The sequence below is a fragment of the Schistocerca gregaria genome, chromosome 1 (assembly GCF_023897955.1).
Source record: "Schistocerca gregaria isolate iqSchGreg1 chromosome 1, iqSchGreg1.2, whole genome shotgun sequence".
Lineage (NCBI taxonomy): Eukaryota > Metazoa > Arthropoda > Insecta > Orthoptera > Acrididae > Schistocerca > Schistocerca gregaria.
This window is the reverse complement of record NC_064920.1, coordinates 1,106,630,565-1,106,648,814: the sequence shown is the minus strand read 5'-3', so window position 1 is coordinate 1,106,648,814 and position 18,250 is coordinate 1,106,630,565. Positions and strand designations below refer to the sequence as shown.

At 44.1% G+C, this 18,250-nt stretch overlaps 1 protein-coding gene across 7 annotated transcripts in view; it reads left to right on the top strand.

The window, feature by feature from the left end:
- LOC126283006 (uncharacterized) overlaps window positions 1-18,250 on the top strand; it is a 378,588-nt gene that overhangs the window by 190,324 nt on the left and 170,014 nt on the right. For all 7 annotated transcript variants that reach the window (XM_049982244.1, XM_049982237.1, XM_049982240.1 and 4 more), the window contains 2 exons: window positions 7,820-7,915; window positions 10,842-10,983. In XM_049982244.1, the coding sequence (XP_049838201.1) occupies window positions 7,820-7,915; window positions 10,842-10,983 (238 nt within the window). The remainder of the gene's footprint in view (window positions 1-7,819; window positions 7,916-10,841; window positions 10,984-18,250) is intronic.

Here is an 18,250-nt window from a genome sequence, read left to right as displayed (position 1 = left end):
AAATGGTTAAAGTTATTGAACTGATATTTAACACATACTGATTTAGTATTACTTCTGACATGCTTGAAACGTTTCAGGTTATTTACTTGATTTTTAAAGTATTGCGCAACATTTATGACGTCAGAGCTAGTTACAGCGGACTGGTGGCACACAATGGAAAGACTGCTGTGAATTTTATACGGCATGAGTAGGCTGCTTCCCTACACCTTGAATGCTATAAACAGCATTCATCTCTCGACCATCTCCTTTAAACGGCTTCATGCCCTGGCCCATTATCTAATTAAATGCCAGAAACAGATTTGCTGGGAATAATATGTCACTGCTATAGTGCCACATACTCCCTTTGCATGTATGGGCAAGTATCATGCTCATTTTTGATTGCCATCTTCCTATAAGCTTACAAGGGATTTAACTGAATGGTGTTATCCTCACGAGCCTGGACTCTATTACTGATTGTTTTGCTTGAAATTTTTCCCAGGCCTCATTGTTGGAACAACTTCCTTTATCTTTTGTTGCCTGTTGCCTAAAGTCTTATAATGACTCTAGCAAGTGGGAATTCACCAGTACCCTGGCTCTCTGCCCTGGCATGGATCCTTGACTAAACCCTGTGTGCACAACCAAATTCTTCAACACTTATCTGTCGCTAGCCAATGTCATATACTTGCCCTTTTCAGCCGTCTCTGGAGCAAGGGAGAATTTCCTCTCCACTGGCGAAAAGTGTCATTATTCTAGTTTTGAAATTGGCAATCTGCTTCTCATCAGATTGACAGCTGTCATCTGAACAGTTTAATCAAGCCCTCTGCAAGTTACTTGAGTGTATGGAGTCGATGACTGTATTGTATCCTTGAATCCTGAGACCTTTTAGCTTCAAGCAGGGTGGTTTCCACTGAGGCCTCTCTACTGCAGATAATTTCGTCCACCAGGAGTCTACTATCTGAACGGCTTTTGCCCTGTGATCTGCTCCATATTTTTATCCAGAACTTTCTTTCATATTGCAGTTTTCAGGTGCAGATTGGTGCCTCCTGTAGCACCTCCGACATGCGGGAGAATGGGGTGCAGCATGGTTCTGTTTTGAGTGTCCCTCTCATTTTTTTACTGGCTGTCAATGGTCTGGTGGCAGTTGTGGGACCTGTGGTGGTGCCCTATGTGTATGCTGATGACCCTTCTGAAGACAGACAGCAGCGAGCAATACATAGAGTGCAATCCTGGGCTCTTGCCCATGACAGCTAATTTTTGGCTATCAAGACCTGCATTACATGTTTCTGTTGTTGCCATACAGCTCATCGTCATCTGGATCTGTACCCTGATGGCCAGCCCCTAAATGTGATGGACTCTCATCATTTTTTGGGATTGGTCTTTGATGCCTGGTTGACATGACTTCCCCATCTTCATCAACTAAAGCAGACATGTTGATCACACCTCAATCAATGCTCTTTGATACCCCAGCAATACCAACTGGGATACGGGCATCTCTATTCTGCTACTGCTCTATAAGGTGTTGGTCCGGTCCCACCTAGATTTTGAGGGGTGTCGTGTACGGCTTGACATCACCTTCTAAGTTGCAGATGCTGGACCTGATACCCCCTGATACACCATTGTGGGGTATAGCTGGTAACTAGTGCCATTTGGACGAGCCCTGTGATCAGACTACTAGCAGATGCAGGGTTCCCACTGTTGTGGGTTCTGCGGCAACAACAGCTTATCGCTTATGTGTCATGCATCTGCTGCTCCCCAGATCAACCAAACTAGCATCTCCTCTTTGCAGATACAGAGCTCCACCTGCCATATAGCTGGTCCAGGTCTTGGGTCATGATTACCATCCTCAGCTTGTCACTTTTTTCAAAACTCCAGCTTTCCCTCTACCACCTATTCTCTGGACATACTCATGTACACCTCTGTGGTGCATTGCCTGTTAACAGCTCCATCTTGACCTATCACAAGGTCCGAAAGACTTGGCTCCACCTGAGATCCTCTGCCGCCAATTCTTCTCCATTGTCAGGGCATTTTGACATTCAGAATTAGTCTCTACTAATGACTCAGTGGTTGCCAGTGACACTGGCTTCGCATATGTTCATGCAGGATACAGTGACCTCTGCTCCTTGCTGGATGGTTGCAGTGTTTTCAGTGCGGAGTTGGTAGCCATCTCTCTTGCTCTTCAGCACATCATTTCTTGCACTGGTGAGTCCTTCAAGGTCTGTAGTGACTCCTTGAGCAGCTTATAGGCTCTTGACCAGTGTTATCTTTGCCGTCCCTTGGTTCTGACTATCCAGGAATCCCTTTTTGACCTCAAACAATGTGGACACATGGTGGTCATTGTCTATGTACTGGGTCACGTTAGGATCCTGGGTAATGAGCAGGCTGGTCAAATTGGCTGTTGGCAAGCCGCCTCTTGAGATTGGTATTCTTTCAGTGGATGTCAGATCAGTATTATGCTGTCAAGTTCTAAGGCTTTGGAATGCAGAATGGCATACTCTGACTTCACGGAACAAACTACGGGTGATGTAGGAGACCACGAATGTCCTCCATGCAAGCCTTCCATGAGGACTCCATTGTCCTTTTCTGATTTCACATTGGCCCTACTTGGCTGACCCATGGTCATCTCCTTCCATGTGTACCATTATGAAATGAGTGTTAAGATACAAATGTGTCGATAGGGAACATTTGTCGTGGACGAGCCTTTTTTTGTTTGGTTGGTATGACATCTGTCAAAGATATTTAGTATACATCAAGTCATGGAACAAACAACATCAAATGTTTTCATTGTGTTAACAATGTTGAATTTTGTGCCAGAAAGTGACGATTTGCGGAAAGCATTAATTTTTTGTTTTCATTTGAAAAAAAGTGCTGCAGAGTCGCATTGAATGCTTGTCGAGTCATATGGTGATCATGGTCTATGCAAAAGATGGTTTCAACAGTGCAGAAATAATGATTTTGATGTAAGAAATGAAGAATGTGGAAGACCACTAAAAAAGTTCGAAGATGCCGAATTGCCAGCAATATTGGGTGAAGATGATACTTTGAGTCAGAAGTAAATGGCAGCAATGCTAAATGTTGCACAACAAACAATTTCTGGCCGTTTGAAAGCTATGGGAAAGAACCAAAAGTGTGGAAAATGGGTGCCACATGAATTGAATGAAAGACAGATGGAAAACCGAAAAACCGTTTGTCAAATTTTGCTTCAAAGACATGAAAGAAAATCAGTTTTGCATCGAATTGTTACTGGTGATGAAAAATGGATTTATTTTAAGAATCCTAAATGGGAAAAATCCTGGATTAATCTGGGACAACCATCAATATCAACTGCAAAACCAGATAGATTCGGCAAAAAGACAATGCTCAGTGTTTGGTGGGATCAGAAAGGTGTGGTGTATAATGAGCTTCTAAAACCCGGTGATACTGTGAATACTAATTGCTACAGACAACAAATGATGAATTTGAACTATGCATTGATCGAAAAAAGACCAGAATGGGCCAGGAGATACGGCAGAGTAATTTTTTTACACGACAGTGCACCTGCACACAAAGCAAAACTGGTTCAGGATATAATCAAAACACCCTTGGCTGGGAGCTGCTACCCCACTTGCCGTATTCACCAGACTTGGCTTCTTCCAACTACCATTTGTTTTCATCAATATGACACGCATTGGCTGAAGAACTCTTCAATTACTACAAAGAAGTCAAAAATTGGGTGTCTGATTGGTTTGCTTCAAAACACGAACATTTCTATTGGTATGGTGTCCACAAATTTCCAGAAAGGTGATCAAAATGCATAGAAAGCAATGGTCAGTACTTTGAATAAAATGTTTTTACTTTTCAATTCAAAATTAGTGTTTCATTTTCACAAAAAAAACCACTCATTTCATACTGGTACACCTGGTATGTCACAAGGATCTGGCCCATTGTCATTGTGGTGCCCATTTGCTGATGGCTCAGATTTTTCTGGACGCTCCTGACGTAGCCTACCTGCGGCAGACTCTTAGTCTTCCTGACTCGGTACCCATAGTGTTAGCAGATGGTGCCTTAGGGGCTAACATGGTTTTACAGTATATTCATGAAGGAGGTTTTTATCACTCTCTCTTAGGCCTTGTCCCTTATAGGGGTTGGCAGAATGGCCCATTGTCTCCTCTACCCAGACCAGACAATCACTATGTGGGCTTGGTGGTCTGACCCACCTCTTGCCGTGCATGTTTGTTTGCTCTTCTTCCCTTTCTCACATGTTCTGTGACAGTTGATGATCATCTTCTGTTCTCTCACCCTGTCCGTGTCACTAGTCTTTGGTGTGTATTGTTGGGAGAGGTGCCTCTGATAAGTGGTGGGAGGTATGTCCCCTTTGAGGGTCTCCAGTTGCTTCCTGGACAAAGAATCTCTCTCGCCTCCCTTCTTTCCCTCTGTTTTCTTCTTCCTTATTCCTTTATCTTGGGGTTTTCTTTCCTTGAGTTCCACTCACTAAGTCCTTCTTTGGTTAATGGTTTTGCTGCCTTGCCTGATGACTGTACTGATGACCTTGTAGGTTAATCCTTAAACCAACCAACCACTCAAACAACCAGCCATAACTACTACTTGTTTGTAGGGAAGAAATACAACCATATCCCTGGCACAGCCATGGGCACAAACATTGCACTCCCCTATGCCAAACTATTCATGAACCATCTGGAGGAGACCTACCTAGCTTCCCAAAATGCCAAACCCTAGTCTGGTGCAGGGCTCATTGATGACATCTTCATGATCTGGACTTGGGGCCAAGACACACTTTTTTCATTTCTTCACAACCTCAACATCATCTCTACCATCTGCATCACCTGGCCCTTCTTGGCTAAGTGTGCCACCTTCCTCAATATTGACTTCCTCCTCTCCAACCACCCCTCTGTCCGCATTAAATCCACCAACCACCCACAGCACCTGCATTTAGACAGCTGTCATCAGTTCTACACAAAAAAAGCCCCACCCATATAGCCTGGCCACCCGGGGAAGGTGCATCTGCAGTGACAAGAATTCCCTTCTTCGGTATAATGAGGGTCTCACCAGAGCCGTCACAGACATGCACTAAACCACAGACATAGTCGCAGACAGATCTTCTGTGCAATTTCCCATCACACATTCAATCCTCCCACCACCCCAAGAACCAGCTACAAAGGAGTGCCCCCTGTATCACTCAATACCATCCCAGACTGGAACCATCGAATGACATCCTTTGCCAGGCTTCGATTACATATCATCATCCCCTGAAATGAGGGACATCCAACCCAAGATCCTTCCCATCCTTCCTAAGTTAGTGTTCTGTCACCAAACCAATCTCCAGAACATCCTAACCCATCCCTATGCCCCTACCAATCCCAACCTCTTGCAACAGGTATCCAATCCCTGTGGAGGATGCAGGTGAAAGACCTGCCTCATCCACCCACCCATCCAGCAATTCCATTTCCAGTGCTGTCACAGGCTTATCCTGTACGGTAAAAGGCCAGGCCACCTGTGAAAACAGCAATGTCCTATACCAGCCCCTCCACTCAAAGGCCCCTCCGCTAACCAGCCCCTCCCCTCGCCGGCCCTCTCCCCACGCCGGCCCCTACCCCTCGCTCTGGCCCCTAGCCCTCGCTCTGGCCCCTACCCCTCGCACCGGCACCTACCCCTCGCACTGGCCCCCACCCCTCGCACAGGCACCTACCCCTCGCAATGGCCCCCACCCCTCGCACCGGCACCTACCCCTCGCACTGGCCCCTACGCCCCGTGCCACCCCCTCTTGTGGCAACCCCTACCCCCGCCGCGGCGGCACACCCCACCCCCGCGGCAGTTCTTCCCCTCGACGGCCCCTACCCTCTCCTCCCCTCAGTGGCCCCTCCCTTCAGTGGCCCCTCCTCTTCCCTCGACGACCCCTCCCCTCTCCTCCCCTCGGCGGCCCATCCCCTCAGCGGCCCCTCCCCACCCCTCAGCGGCCCTTCCTCTCTCCTGGGGGCCCCTCCCCTCCTTTCGGCGGCCCCACCCCTCCCCACGCCAGCTCCCTCCCTCTCCGGCCGTTTCTGCCCCCTCCCTTCACCTGACACTCCCCTAGTCCCTCCAGCCCCTAACTGGATACACCCCTCCCCCTGACCCTCCTATCCCCACTCTGGCCTCCTTCCCTCCCCTCCCCAGTAATTTCCCTCCCATCCCCACCCCAGCCCCTTCCTCCCCTCCCCAGCCCTTTCCTCCTCTGCCCTCACTGGCTACTCCTGTCCCCTAGCAGGCCACTCCCCTCCCCACGCAGACCACACCCCTCCCATGCCAGACGCTCCCCTCCCCTCGCTAGCAACTCCGCTCCCTTCGCCTGCTACTCCCCTCTCTGGCCACCCCTCTCGCCGGCCCCTCCCTGCTCCCCTCTCTGGCCCCTCCCTCCTCCCCTCACCGGCCCCTCCCTCATCTCCTCAATGGCGCCACCTCCTCCCCTACGTGGGCCCTCCCTCCTCCCCTTGCAGGCCCCTTCCTTCTCCCCTCTCTGGCCCCTTCCTCATCCTCTGGGCGGCCCTTCCCTCTACCCTCGGCGGTTCCTCCCCTCCCCCATTGGTGGCCCCTCCCTCCCCCACGCTGGTCCTCCCCTCCCCATATCCTGTCTTTCTTCCCATCCTCGGCTCATCCCCTCCCTTCCCCCACCACTCCCCTCCTCGGCCCTTCCCTCCTCTCCCCTCCTAGTCCCCTCGCCTCCCCTCACTGGACCCTCCATCCCCTCCCATCCCCAGCCACTCCCGCCCCTCGCTGGCCCCTCTCCTCTGGGCCCCCTCTCGTTGCCCCCCCCCCTCTGGCACCCCCTATGGTCCCCCATCTGGCCCATCCTTTTGTGGCCCACCCTCTTGTGGCCCTCCCCCTCTCGTGGCCCCCCTCTCATGGCCCCCACTCCTTGTGCCTCTCGCTCCTCATGGCCCCCACTCCTCGTGCCTCTCGCTCCTCATGGCCCCCACTCCTCGTGGCCCACCCCACCCTCCTCGTGGCCCACCCCACCGTCCTCGTGGCCCACCCCACCCTCCTTGTGTTCGACCCCACACTCCTAGTCTCCAACCCCACCCTCCTCGTGCCCCCGCTTCTCGTGGCCCACTCCCCTTCGTCCTGCCCTCCTCTTGGCCCACCCCTCTCAGGTTCCCTTCGTCCCTCTCCCCCTCCCCTTGGTGGTAACCCCCTCTCCAGGACACTCCCCTCTCTGGGACACTCCCCTCTCCGAATCCCTTTCCTCACCCTCCATTTCCTTCCAATCCCTTTCCTTCCAATCAATTTCCTCACACTGCCATTCATTCTTACCCTCCCTTTCCTTCCAATCCCTTTCCTTACCCTACCCTCGCTCTCCTTACCCTTCCTCTCTCTCTCTCTCCCCCTCTCCCTCTCTCTCCTTCCTCCCCCCCCCCCCTCCCTCTCGCTCTCCCTCTCCCTCCTACTCTTATATCCTGTACCCATCCCAAAATGAGAGTATTATGAAGTTGCATGGTTTGCCATAACTTTTGGCGTATTTTCTATTTCTCCAACCTTTGCTAATAGTCACTAAATATGTCCTCCTCCTGTGAGACAAACTACTAATGTTTTTCGCACCTAAATTTGCATGTTAGCATGTGCGTACACATATTTAGTTATTTAACTAGACAATTCACATTCCATTCATCATGTACACGACTGATAACAATAATGAAGATAATTCTTTGACACTTCTACTCCTACTAATGAACAACAATTAAATCATGTAGAAAAAGTAAATCTGTTACAGTGGTCCAATACTAACTAGATGTGCCAGCTGGCAGCCTGTTGTCAGTTAGGGAGGCTTGCACTGAGCTGTGAGCTCCTCAATTAATTCATTTTATTTTTACAGTTGCTGATAAAATGCATTGCAGAAGCAGTTTTTTCTGAAAATGGGCTTGATGCTGAGATCTGCAGTAAAATAAAGGATTCATTGCTCTTTGTACAGGTATGTGTTTTATTTTCATCATTTTCTATCCATCATTTTTTAATGAAAACCCTATCAACTTGAAGACATATTATTAGAACTACATTAGAAAATCCTTGTTGTGAACTAAGCAATTATGGAAAGAACATACTTGTCCTTATCGATGAAGTACGGAGTGGTGTATACATACATGTAAAATAAATGATCTGTCAAGTGCTTATTTGTTTGCAGAATTTATTTGTCATGTCAGAAGCATACTATGACTTACAGGATGTCGCAAACATTAACAAAAATATCCCAAGGAGGATGGTACTAAAGGAGCAATCATTTCTAGTAACAGCTAATGGTGTCGCTTAATATTATTCTACACACTTGCATATTAAATGTGGTGTGATCAGTATAGTTACTTAAGTGGGCATCACTAATTATTAGTGTAGATTCTAAGGAGTATAGGAGTGAGCATTTCCTTTTGGGATGCTGAATTTAGATGTCTCTATTTGCTTCACTGTCCTTGAAATTCAACAAAAGCAGTCTCTTCTGCAGAAAGCACTCAGTCATTTGAGTGAGTCTGTAGTTCTGTTATGAATTTTAAGTTGTTTTTTTTTGGGAGGGGGGGGGGGGGGGGGGCAAACATCTTTGATATTTGTCATGAACTGTGTTTTTTTTTCAAATGTAATGGTTAGTCCTAATGTTTTCTGCTTATTTCTGTAGTTCTGTGATTTGTTTCTTGGCACTCTTCAGTGATTTGGTAATTAATGCTGCATCATCAGCAAAAGCTAGACAGTCTTTGGTGATTGTATTTGGGTTTCTTCCTAGTTGAACACTTTTAGTATTGATAGATTTCCTCCATTTTTTCACTACCTTCTGTAATACACAGTTGAAAAGCAGAGCTAACAAACCATCCTGATTTGATTTGAAAAGATTTTGATAGGTTTTTACTTTGGATGTAGTGTTTGTTAAAGTTCCTTTAACTATTTCTGTTGTTTTACTGTTGAGTCAAAATTCCTTTACGATGTTGATGAATGCATTTCTATCAGTTTAGTCATAGGCCTTTTTAAAATTGACAAAAGTTATCACATATTTCAAGTTTCTGATTATCCTCATTTGTGTTCTTTAGATGTAGTATTTGTTCTGTGCAAGACCTTCCCTACCTAAATCCTCTTTGTTATTCTCGTAGTTGTGGATCAAGTATTCCATAAGCCCTCTCTTCAAAAGTGCCATAGACAAGATTTTATGTATCATGGCAAGAGGGAGCTTCATCTATGATTGTTAGGATGTTTTTTCTTTTTTTTTCTTTTTTCGGTTTACAATGCTCAGTTTTTGCACAAGCACAGAAAATAAGGGTGTCATGGCAATTCTAAATAGTTACAAGAGGCAAACCATTTAATGCAATAATGGAATATGTAATAGCTTCTGACAAATAAAGATGAAAAGGAATAAATTTGGAACACACAAACACACAAAAAAAGTGTAATTCTATGCCAAACATTGTCTGCCACCTTAGCTGACTGGTCAACATGGCTGATGGCTGTGCAGAGGCCCCGGACTCAATTCCCGATGTTGCCAAGGAATATTCCTTGGTGGGAGGACTGGAACAGGGACCAGTCGTGACACTGATTGAGGAGCTATTTGATTAAGAAGTAGTGAACCCAAAGTTTGGAAAGCTTACTTTGTGCTGGCCCCATGTTCCTCCATACTGTGTCTGTGTGACACCCTATGGCAGAGGATGACGCCACAGCTGGTCAGCATTGTGCTGTCCTTTGAACCTGGTTTCAGAGTTACCTTCCCATATTATAAACCTATTTATTTGTGTGTTCCAAGGATGTAAATAAAATAGAAAGAAACTTCCACATGGGAAAAATATATTAAAAACAAAGATTCCAAGACTTACCAAGCGGGAAAGTGCCGGTAGATAGGCACAATGAATAAAACACACAAACACACACACAGAATTTCGAGCTTTCGCAACCGGCGGCTGCTTCGTCATGAAAGAGGGAAGGAAAAGGAAAGATGAAAGGATGTGGGTTTTAAGGGAGAAAGTAAGGAGTCATTCCAATCCCGGGAGCGGAAAGACTTACCTTAGGGGGAAAAAAGGATAGGTATATACTCGTGCACACACACATACCCATTCATACATACACAGACACAAGCAGACATATTTAAAGGCAAAGAGCAAGGGCAGAGATGTAAGTCGAGGCGGAAGTGTGGAGGCAAAGATGTTGTTGAAAGACAGGTGAGGTATGAGTGGCGGCAACTTGAAATTAGCGGAGATTGAGGCCTGGTGGATAACGGTAAGAGAGGATATATTGAAGGGCAAGTTCCCATCTCCGGACTTCGGATAGGATGGTGTTGGTGGGAAGTATCCAGATAACTCGGACGGTGTAACACTGTGCCAAGATGTGCTGGCCGTGCACCAAGGCATGTTTAGCCACAGGGTGATTCTCATTACCAACAAACACCGTCTGCCTGTACACGATCAAAGGCAGAGCCACGTGTGAAAGCACCCACGTGATTTACCAACTGACCTGCCTACACTGTGACGCTTTCTATGTGGGAATGACCAGCAACAAACTGTCCATTCGCACTGATGAAGCAGCCGCCGGTTGCGAAAGCTCGAAAGTTTGTGTGTGTGTGTGTGTGTGTTTGTGTGTTATTTTATTGTGCCTGTCTACCGGCGCTTTCCCGCTTGGTAAGTCTTGGAATCTTTGTTTTTAATATATCCTCAATTTATGAGTTTTCAGCCACATTCATATCTTAATTTGTATCTGTTTATGATCTTCATCTGTAAATGTCTTTTGTTGAATTTTAAAAAGAAAATAATATTTTACTCCCAAGTTTTCATGATCAGCTGTAAAAAAAGGAGTAAATAATCAGTTCTGGCTTGACTGTAAAATTCTCTTTATTTTTTTTTATCTGTCTAACAGCATACTTCTTAAATTTCTGACAGGAACTTGTGAATTCTTGCCCCCACACAATCTTCTGTCAAGAGGCTCTTAACTCCTTAATGTCAGTGATATATGAACAAAATGGGCAATTCTCAGAAAATATCCTGTTGATATTTAAGACTGCTGCAAAATTTAGACCCATTGGTAAGTAACAGTATCTGATTTTTTATCTGATATTGGAGTCAAAAATCCCATGCTGCTGCCACAGTATACTCAAATAACTATTTTAATTAAAATTAAGGTTGTATACATGGAAGAATCCTGGAGATACTAGAAGGTACCAGATAGATTATATAATGGTAAGACAGAGATTTAGGAACCAGGTTTTAAATTGTAAGACATTTCCAGGGGCAGATGTGGACTCTGCCACAATCTATTGGTTATGAACCGTAGATTAAAACTGAAGAAACTGCAAAAAGGTGGGAATTTAAGGAGATGGGACCTGGATAAACTGACTAAACCAGAGATTGTACAGAGTTTCAGGGAGAGCATAAGGGAAAAATTGACAGGAATGGGGGAAAGAAATACAGAAGAAGAAGAATGGGTAGCTCTGAGGGATGAAGTAGTGAAGGCAGCAGAGGAACAAGTATGTAAAAAGACGGCGGCTAGTAGGAATCCTTGGGTAACAGAAGAGATACTGAATTTAATTGATGAAAGGAGAAAATATAAAAATGCAGTAAATGAAGCAGGCAAAAGGGAATGCAAACATCTCAAAAGTGAGATCGACAGGAAGTGCAAAATGGCTAAGCAGAGATGGCTAGAGGACAAATGTAAGGATGTAGAGGCTTATCTCACTAGGGGTAAGATAGATACTGCCTACAGGAAAATTAAAGAGACCTTTGGAGGAAAGAGAGCGACTTGTATGAATATCAAGAGCTCAGATGGAAACCCAGTTCTAAGCAAAGAAGGGAAAGCAGTAAGGTGGAAGGAGTATATAGAGGGTCTATACAAGGGTGGTGTACTTGAGGACAATATTATGGAAGTGGAAGAGGATGTAGATGAAGATGAAATGGGCAATACGATACTGCGTGAAGAGTTTGACAGAGCACTGAAAGACCTGAGTCGAAACAAGGCCCCGGGAGTAGACAACATTCCATTGGAACTACTGACGGCCTTGGGAGAGCGAGTCCTGACAAAACTCTACCATCTGGTGAGCAAGATGTGTGGGACAGGCGAAATACCTTCAGACTTCAAGAAGAATATAATAATTCCAATCCCAAAGAAAGCAGGTGTTGACAGATGTGAAAATTAACCGAACTATCAGTTTAATAAGTCACAGCTACAAAATACTAACGCAAATTCTTTACAGACGAATGGAAAAACTGGTAGAACCCAACCTCGGAGAAGATCAGTTTGGATACCTCAGAAATGTTGGAACACATGAGGCAATACTGATCCTACGACTACTCTTAGAAAATAGATTAAGGAAAGGCAAACCTACATTTCTAGCATTTGTATACTTAGAGAAAGCTTTTGAAAATGTTGACTGGAATACTCTCTTTCAAATTCTAAAGGTGGCAGGGGTAAAATACAAGGAGCGAAAGGCTATTTACAATTTGTACAGAAACCAGATGGCAGTTATAAGAGTCGAGGGACATGAAAGGGAAGCAGTGGTTGGGAAGGGAGTGAGACTGGGTTGTAGCCTGTCCCCGATGTTATTCAATCTGTATATTGAACAAGTAGTAAAGGAAACAAAAGAAAAATTCGGAGTAGGTATTAAAGTCCATGGAGTAGAAATAAAAACGTTGAGGTTCCCCGATGACATTGTAATTCTGTCATAGACAGCAAAGGACTTAGAAGAGCAGTTGAATGGAATGGACAGTGTCTTGAAAGGAGGATATAAGATGAACATCAACAAAAGCAAAATGAGGATAATGGAATGTAGTCGATTTAAGTCGGGTGATACTGAGGGAATTAGATTAGGAAATGAGACACTTAAAGTAGTAAAGGAGTTTTGCTATTTGGAGAGCAAAATAACTGATGATGGTCGAAGTAGAGAGGATATAAAATGTAGGTTGGCAGCGGCAAGTAAAGCGTTTCTGAAGAAGAGAAATCTGTTAACATCGAGTATAGATTTAAGTGTCAGGAAGTCGTTTCTGAATGTATTTGTTTGGAATGTAGCCATGTATGGAAGTGAAACATGGGTGATAACTAGTTTGGGCAAGAAGAGAATAGAAGCTTTTGAAATGTGGTGCTACAGAAAAATGCTGAAGATTAGATGGGTAGATCACATAACTAATGAGGAGGTATTGAATAGGATTCGGGAGAAGAGTAGCTTGTGGCACAACATGACTGGAAGAAGGGATCGGTTGGTAGGGCATGTTCTGAGACATCAAGGGATCACCAATTTAGTATTTGAGGGCAGCGTGGAGGTTAAAAATCGCAGAGGGAGACCAAGAGATGAATACACTAAGCAGATCCAGAAGGATGTATGTTGCAGTAAGTACTGGGAGATGAATAAGCTTGCACAGGATAGATTAGCATGGAGAGCTGCATCAAACCAGTCTCAGGACTGAAGACAACAACAACAACAAAAATTATCTCTGTGTACTTGTGATTGCATTTTCAGAAGTGAAACTTCATGTTTTATAATGACTGGATGATTCTTTCAGCTGCTTCATTCTGAGAGACACTCTTACAATTCATGAAAGGAAGTACAACTAATAAGTAGGATTTTGATTTTAAAATGGACCTTAGACAAATAAGCTGCTAATGCTAACAATGGAAACTCCACAAAGGAATATCAACACTTTAGGAAAAGATATATTGCTACAGCATTCCGGCCTGAGCAGTCTTTTGTGGGGTATGCTTGCTTCTGTGTGTGGATGGTGTGTGTTTTTTTGTTTCTCTTTTGCTGGTGAAGGCTATGGCTAAGAGTTTTGCTTAAGTGTGTTTTAATTGTACCTGTCGGCAATTTAATGTAATTAGCAATACTTTTTTCCCTACATTGTTGCTAATACTAAAGTAAGATGTCATGCTAACTAAAATGTCAAATGTTGTTACATGCAGTTTTTGTTTTGTATTTTGTTCTCGCAGTGTTGAAAGATACAAAATCACAAGCTTTTGGAGACAAAGATAAGATGGCCATCAGTGGCAATTTGGTCAGGTAAGGATGGGAGAAGAAAATAATAAGTCCAGTTCTGAAAAAAAAAAGCATGTACTGACAGGTGTGATTTATTACCGAACTGTCAGTTTAATAAGTCGTGGTTACAAAATACTAACACAAATTCTTCAAAGAAGAATCGAGAAACTGGTAGAAGCAAATCTCAGGGAAATTCAATTTGGATTCTGAAGAAATGCAGGAACACCCAAGGCAATGCTGACTGTACAGCTTCTCTAAGATGATCGATTAAAGGAAGACAGATTTACATTTATGGCACTTGTATACTTGGAGAAGGCTTTTGAAATGGATAATTAGAACATTCTTTGAAATTCTGTTGTAGCAGGGGTAAAATACAGGGAGTGAAAGGCTATTTGTAACTTTCACAGAAATCAGGCGGCAGTTACAAGAGTTGAGGTACATGAAAGGGAAGCAGTGGTGGACAAGGAAGTGAGACAGGGTTGTAGCCTATCCCCAATGTTGCTCAGTCTGTACACTGGGCATGCAGTAAAGGAAACCAAAGAAAAATTTGGAATAATAATTTAAGTTCAGGGAGAAGAAATAAAAACTGTGAGGTTTGCTTATGACATTGTAATTCTATCAGTGACAGCAGGGGGTTTGGAAGCTCAGTTGAATGCAGTAGACAGTGTCTCGAAACAAGGATGTAAGATGAACGTCAAGAAAAGCAAAAACAAAGATAATGGAATGCAGTCAAATTAAATCAGGTTATGCTGAGAGAATCAGATTAAGAAATGAGACTATTAAAGCAGTAGATGAGTTGTGCTATTTGGGCAGCAAAGTAACTGATGGGTGAAGTAGAGAGGATATAAAATGTAGACTGTCTAGAGAGGATATAAAATGTAGACTGTCAATGGCAAGAAAAACATTTCTGAAGAAGAGACATTTGTTAACATAGTATATAGATCTGAGTGTTAGGAAGTCTTTCCTGAAAGTATTTGCCTGGAGTACAACCATATATGGAAGTGAAATGTGGATAACAAACAGTTTAGACATGAAGAAAATTGAGGATTTTGAAATGTGGCGCTACAGAATAATTGCGAAGATTAGATGTGTAGATCACATGATTAATGAATAGGCTCTGAACAAAAACTGGGAGACATGAAATATGTAGCCCAACTTGATTAAAAGAAGAGATCAGTTGATAGAACACATTCTGACACATCAAGGAATCACAAATGTCTTATTAGAGGAGAATGAATGAGTGTTTGTGTGTGGGGGAAGGTGGGAGGGGAGTGCTGCAATATGTTGCAGGTTTTAATGACTTGGAGTCAGAGTGATGAGGGATCATTGTGCATATAGAGAACAGACTGTTGGCTGAGATACCTGGATCGCAAGTATGCTGAAACAGTACACCTAAATCCGAAGGTGAGAGAGGATGTAAGTGGGATATTGAAATGAAACAATCAGGTTCCACCCCTGAGCATGTATTGTACATCATTTAATTTAGGCTTATGAAATGTGGCATGGATTTCCAGTTCCCTCAGTGAAAAAAGTGTTCTCTTAACAGTACATATTCTCTGAGATTGAGCAAAGCGACACAGTGGATAAGACTCTGGACTCCCATTCAGGTTAGTAGATTCAGACCTGACTGGCTATGCAGACCTAGGTTTCCTGCAGTACCCCTAAATTGATCAAAGCAAATATTGGAATGTTTCATTTGGAAAGCCTAGTGCTCATTTCCTTTCCCATCGTTATCCTATCCAAACTTGGGCCTAGTCTCTAATGAGCTATGTGAAGCTATCTGAAGATCAGACTGACCGGCTAATGGTAACTGCTCATCCTTAACAATGATTCACCTCAGTAACTCTGTCTTGTCTACTCTTGACCATTCCACTTCATTAAATGAAACCTGCATTGCATCCTGCTGTACAAAACCCTGTGTCCCAAACTATGCAGTCATAGAATCTTTACCATCCACACACAATAAGGTTCAACACACAATTAGTTCAAACTAGTCACACACTTCCAATGACAATATAACAACTAATACTGTGTGCCTCGTCATCCACTACCTAGATTCTGTACACTGCCTAGCAGTGTAGTCATAATGGAGGCACGTTAAACAGTCTACCAATGCTGATTCTGCACAAGGGGCACCATGCCCTAACAGGAAGAATTGAGAACATATCACATGCTATAAATAGTGCTCCCTGCAGTCGCTATGAATCTGCATGTTAGCCAGTTCCACTGATTTAACTAATGTAACTTTCAAATTCTGGTGTATTTCCTGTCTAGACCTCATCTCCTCCACATACAAAAGCAGAATCGACAGTTTTTTCACTTGCTCCAGTATGTGATTACAGCTTGAAACACTCCTGATTAAATTTCAATCTAAATTTAATTTTGATGTGAATGTGACCTAATACATAAGTGCTAATTGGGTTTAGTTGCTATGGGAATTGTTTCTAATTGGGATGCTGCTCCTCAGCAGTGTTAAACAGAATGAAAAGGATTTTTTTCAATAACCGATGCCAAGATATTTTACACTATTTGAGCGATATATTTTTATTAGACACGATTTGAGGCAGGCACTACTTTCGTCTTACATTTCTGATTACAGTTAATCTCATCACAAGTTAGTACTTTTATAAGCTGTCACACACTATAACAATGGTTAACATACACAATCCTCACTGCACTCCAACCAGTGGCTGTCACGATTGTCATGAACATGAATATTTGACACACTGTAAAATGTTGAACAGCTGTCAGTAATGTTACTGGTTACGATTCTGTATAGTGTTTTACTGAGGGTGTACCCATAGCTGTGGGGACACTGTCAGCCAGTACTGCACCACAGGATACTTTGTCCCACCATTCCAACTGTGATATGTTCACTGACCAATGGCTGTGCCCAGACTACTATTACATTCACTCATTTAGCACTCGCAGCACTTGACAGTCGGTTCTGCCTGTCATTGACCTGTGCGAGGCAAAATGTGTTTATCTCTGAGTAAGGGATCCAGGATGTATACAATCTGCGACAACCGGGAGATCCGGGAGAAATCCGGGAATATTTTCATCTGGGAGAAAACCAGGAAAATCCCGGGAATTTTTTTAGAATTCCAGAAATTTTTCATTGTTTTAGTTTTCAATTAAATTCATGTAATTTTGACTGGTAAGAACAGATACTCTAACAAAGGATATTACTGAGTTTCCCTAGTGCAGAATAATACTGCAACAATAAAATGTGAACAAGAAAACAAAATGAAAATAAACCATAAATTGCAAAGGAAATGTACCATATGCAACAACTAAACACAGTGCTCATACAAGGGTTTTCCAACAGCAAAATGTGTCAAAGGCTTTAGGAAGACTGTACAATGCTTCATAACAACAAATTGCCCCTGATGAGAGTGACGTCACAACTGTTTACATTAGATTCGTTTTAGCAGTTACGAGTGGACTGAAGCGCATGCACAGTTGAGTCGCACATGTGTAGTACCTTCTCCTGTTTCTGGCTACACAAGTATGGCTGTGTAAGCAGTCGCAGCAAGCAGCTAGATGCAACCAGGAAAAATTTTACTGCCACGTCCAAGCTGCCAGATTCACGCATTCGCAGCGGGGCCAGATCTACAAAGGTGGGGGGGGCACCAAATTCATATTCTGGAGGAGAAAAAACCTTTCACAAAGCACGTAGCATCCAGCGCACGTTGGTCTATCGATTGTATGTATTGTATTGTATGTTAACCGGAGGCCTAGAAACGACGAAGAGGCTCCGTCCCCGCTGCAGCCGCAGTGGTACACAACCCCACAATGACTACCACTGTCCACTTCACCCTTCCACCACCCCACAACGAACCCAGGGTTATTGTGCGGTTCGACCCCTGTTGGACTCCTCAGGGAACGTCTCACACCAGACGAGTGTAACCCCTATGTTTGCCTGGTAGAGTTATGGTGGTGTACGCATACATGGAGAACTTGCTTGCGCAGCAATCGCCGACATAGTGTAACTGAGGCAGAATAAGGGGAACCAGCCCGAATTTGCTGAGGCAGATGGAAAACCACCTAAAAACCATCCACAGACTGGCTGGTCACCAGACCTGGACACACATCCGCCTGGTGGATTTGTGCCGGGGACCAGGCACTTCTTCCCGTCCGGAAAGCCGTGCATTAGATCACACAGCCAACTGGGCGGGTGGTCTATCAATTACTCATATGATTTTGATGCGCATCCCTGTTGGTTTTTGAACACACTCTGTAAGTTGATTTCTGAATGAATCATTAGCCGCGCGGTGTAGCCGCGACTTGTCACGGTTCGTGCGGCCGACCCTGTTGGAGGTTCGAATC